Raw genomic sequence first — 3,748 nt, 5'->3', positions numbered from 1 at the left:
TTTGGATGCTTCTGAAAATGCGTCTCGTGTCTGGATTTAAAGGCAATTTTGTTTATTTGTAGCTATATGCATTAGTTAGCCTTTGAGCAAATTTTTGTTCAATTTTGTAATTTCGTTGCCAAGTTGGGATTTTTAGATGAAACGGCTGCACAAGGACAAAAAAATTGCAATTTTTAGGTCCTAACTTTAAGTTCATATGAAAATTCTGCCCCAACCTGGATTGACCAAAAGATAGCTGAGTGTATTGCTAGATGTTTTGTGTACGTTCTGTAGAAAACGGCGCTCAGTTTTGTAACTTCATTGGTACGCTTGGTGATTTTTTTAGAAATAGTTACACTTTTTAATAAATGGTTGAAAATTGTGCTTTGGGGCCCCAGTTTGGATGGTGGTGAAGGTTTTGTGTGGAACAGAAGCAATTTATCACTCAGCTTAAACCGAAAGCTCGCCGAAAATCGGCAAAAGTTCCATCCCTTAAACTAAATCTTTCCCATCCAAAAACTGCTGTTTATGTTATTGAATCGCATTATTTTCCGTCGCCTAATTCAACCATCAGCTATGAACTTTCAGAAAGCGCCCCTTAAAGCAAATTGGAAATTTCGTGTAAAATTGAGAAATTTAATCAACATTTTATGTAGCATGGGCTAACCTCACCATTCCGAAAATCCTTGCTGGAGTAAATTTCTTCATTGAAATTGAACGGAAATAAATCGCTAAAAAAGGTAAAATAAGGGGCAATTAAAGACAACAAGCATAGTGAAGTGCCATTTATATTCAAGTAAAAAAGAAAATAAACTAGTTATCAAACAATAATTATCAATAGTCTAAAACCTAAACAATATACAAAAAAATGAGGTAGAATGAAAATCAGTCCTATTGCGCTAAAATCCGAGCAAAACGTCTTTGGGGTCTAACTTAAATAAATAAATAAATAAATCGCCTAATTTCTAACGTTCGTCTCAAGCAGTTAAATGACAATTAAACAATAAATGCAAATGTGTAGGGCGAAATTGTATAAGAAGACAACATGTACAAATAAATAACTTTGACTATTTACACTATATAAAATCGTAATATGTACAGGTAAGTTTAAACAGGACATATCTACAAATCTATATAAAATTCCCTTTGTATGAGTTTGCATTTGGGCCAATTGATTATCACACGTAATAAAGGCTTCGGACATATGTTTCGTTGCCAAAAATGAACTATTTCTTATGCATATAATAATATACTCTCTGTACTGTGTGGGTTTAGTAACCAATTTCTTTTTGGACTTTCAGGCAGGAAACAAACAATGTAAAACTAAACAACGACTTTGCAAACGGCTAATTTGCCTGCTGAGTGAGCAGATTGAGCAACTCGCCCTGATCCATGTTGTTCAAGGTTTCCATGTCGATTCCCAAAGCATTTGCCACGCTGTTCATGTCCAAACCGAAGGATTTCAGCAGCTCGATAAATTCCATTTCTTCGCCAGTAAACGGATTGTGCAGCTTTGGGCACGAGTGGTTGCACTAAAGAAAATTATTCGCATTAAATATCTCACACTCGATTACTATTTTTTGACTTACTTGTGGCCAAGAACACCGTTCCAACCGTCTATGGATGCAATGTTTCTTGTTGAAGGCATTTCGCGGCTTCGACTGCTGCCCACTCCAAGCTGGATGGTTGATGGAGCTGAGATTGTTCTTGGAAACGTTGCCCATGGGTCTAATTAGATTTGCTTTTCTTCTATTTGCGTTTTTTCCTGCAATTTACCCCAAATCCAGTTAAACGGTTTTTATGTTTTCAAGTTGATTACCTACCATTATTATTTTTCCGTTTTCTGTTTCTGTGTGCGTTCTTCTGCTTATTTCTGTCGAAGTTTTCGCCAATTTCATCGCTCTCCTCTTGGGTGGCCCCCATTGTCTTATTCAGCCGGTTGGTTCTGTTCTGTCGTCGCTTGCCTTTTCCCCTGTTGTTCTTTCTGCGCTTTAGCCTAAAAAAATTGCTGCAGACTGAATTTTTTTTTAATAATTACTCCTGTCATACCTTCGTTTGTTGGTCTTCTGCTCCCAACAGTGGAGCGCATCCGCAATGGAAATGCCGTCGATATTCACGTTTAGCCAATCGCGCTTGGTGAGCACCGAGTGCGAGATGCAGGAGGGTGCAAATACAGCCGAAACGTTTTGGAAGCTGTGGCGCAGCGCGTCGCCCATTTTATGAATGTAGTCCCATTGCTGTTTGGTGACGGGGGCTCCCACATTATCTGCGTCCATTTGGGCCTCGTCAAACAGCCATTGGAAGACGAAAAGTTGAACTGAAACATTTTTTTTAGTTCACGTTTATCGTTCAATCACCCTGTATAGTACCTTTAAGAGTGGGGTAAATCCGGTAGCCAAAGTAGCACCTCCATGGTTCGTCCAGGTACTGTTCGCGACATCTTCTAGGCACTCGGCCTTGCCAGAGGTCCATCCCCTTGCGAATCGCCTCCACTGCCGGTTTATTGGTGGGCGCAAACGGGGTTCTATCCAGGAACCATCCAGAATCCGTTACTCCCTTGACGCGGATTTTCGTCCGGTTCATCTGCTCATGCAGCAGCTCTTCCACAAAGTCCAGATTGATCATCACGCCGGTTCCGCCTGCACTGCTGCCTGCACCAATGTTGAGGATTAAACTCCTACTGCGGGGATTGCAGGATTTTAACGCCGTACCTGCTAGCAGAAGATCGGTGCTGTTTTCCAGGCCTAAAGGCAACAGATCTCTGACCACTTGCAGAACTATGGACGATCCCATGAAGCTGAACAAACCGCGCTTATCCAGCTTTTTGGAGCCGCTCCAGGAGTCGCTGGAGCAGTAGGGAACGAACACGTGATTGGCGTTCCACCAGTACGGGTTCTCCTCCATGGAGGGCGACAGAATCCCACTGACTGTTTATACGAAGAAATGAATTTTTAGCGTAAATCAAAGAGGAAATGGACTTGATAAACCACTGACCTTCCCGGGTTTCGGGCCAATTCGAAGAAGTCATGAAATGCCGCTGCTTGACCCATCGATTCCTGCAGCTGTGATGGTCGTAGCAGTACCAGCCGCCCTCAAGAAAAATGATCCATTTCTTGCTGTGAGCCGATTTGCGCAGATAAAACCTAAAAAAAGGTGCATGTAGAGGCAGGAAGAATCATTGAGCCATCCAAATACCCTGCTTGGGAGCCATCGTTGCAGGTCACAGACCGATCGGACAAAAACACCTTTTTCAAAGGCTTCACATCTCCAGTTGCTGGGCTGGTTTTGTTTGGAATCGTTTTGTCTCGCTGGATTGCGTTTGAGAAAATGGCATCTTGGACGGCAATCGACACCACTGGACTGACAACCAGCCAAATGCACACTAATCTCTAAAAAAAAATGTTTTGTGTAAATGGAAAGCGGCGCTGTGGATGTGAGGTGGATGAATGGTTTCTGTATCTTCTGGGGGTGCTCAGAATTATTTTTTCTGATTAAAATTGATCGCGCGAAACCTTCACCATTAAGTCAGAGGAGAGGGTTTCGAAGATGACGAAATGGTGAAAATTGCGTTTTTACTGCCTCCAAATTAGGTGCTTGCAACGAAATTTGGTCTGTGGTTTCACCCTATAGGAAGGAATATTATTTTATTTCGTTGAGAAGTTGAAATTTTTATCAAAAATGGTGTCGGACTAGTTGGAAATTGTGTTATTAATCTCCACCTTTAATTAGGCCTGGGTAACGCAGTTAATTTTTTGGAGTTGGCGCAGTG

General features: G+C 41.6%; 1 protein-coding gene across 1 annotated transcript; it reads right to left on the bottom strand.

Annotated features, from left to right (window-relative positions):
* Positions 1-749: 749 nt before the first annotated feature.
* Positions 750-3,368, bottom strand: LOC125503191 (palmitoleoyl-protein carboxylesterase NOTUM-like; the record flags this gene model as incomplete). Its single annotated transcript, XM_048663198.1, has 8 exons — positions 750-1,511; positions 1,569-1,744; positions 1,803-1,975; positions 2,029-2,296; positions 2,349-2,630; positions 2,691-2,906; positions 2,974-3,122; positions 3,175-3,368. Coding segments are annotated over 8 exons (1,644 nt in total), but the record flags the coding sequence as incomplete, so codon positions are not given.
* Between the last annotated feature and the right edge of the window lie 380 nt (positions 3,369-3,748).

This window comes from Dendroctonus ponderosae, unplaced genomic scaffold, assembly GCF_020466585.1.
Source record: "Dendroctonus ponderosae isolate FM_Combo_2020 unplaced genomic scaffold, Dpon_F_20191213v2 Dpon_F_20191213_131, whole genome shotgun sequence".
NCBI classification, from domain to species: domain Eukaryota; kingdom Metazoa; phylum Arthropoda; class Insecta; order Coleoptera; family Curculionidae; genus Dendroctonus; species Dendroctonus ponderosae.
The sequence above is the reverse complement of the archived record's forward strand: the minus strand, read 5'-3'. Positions and strand labels throughout refer to the sequence as shown.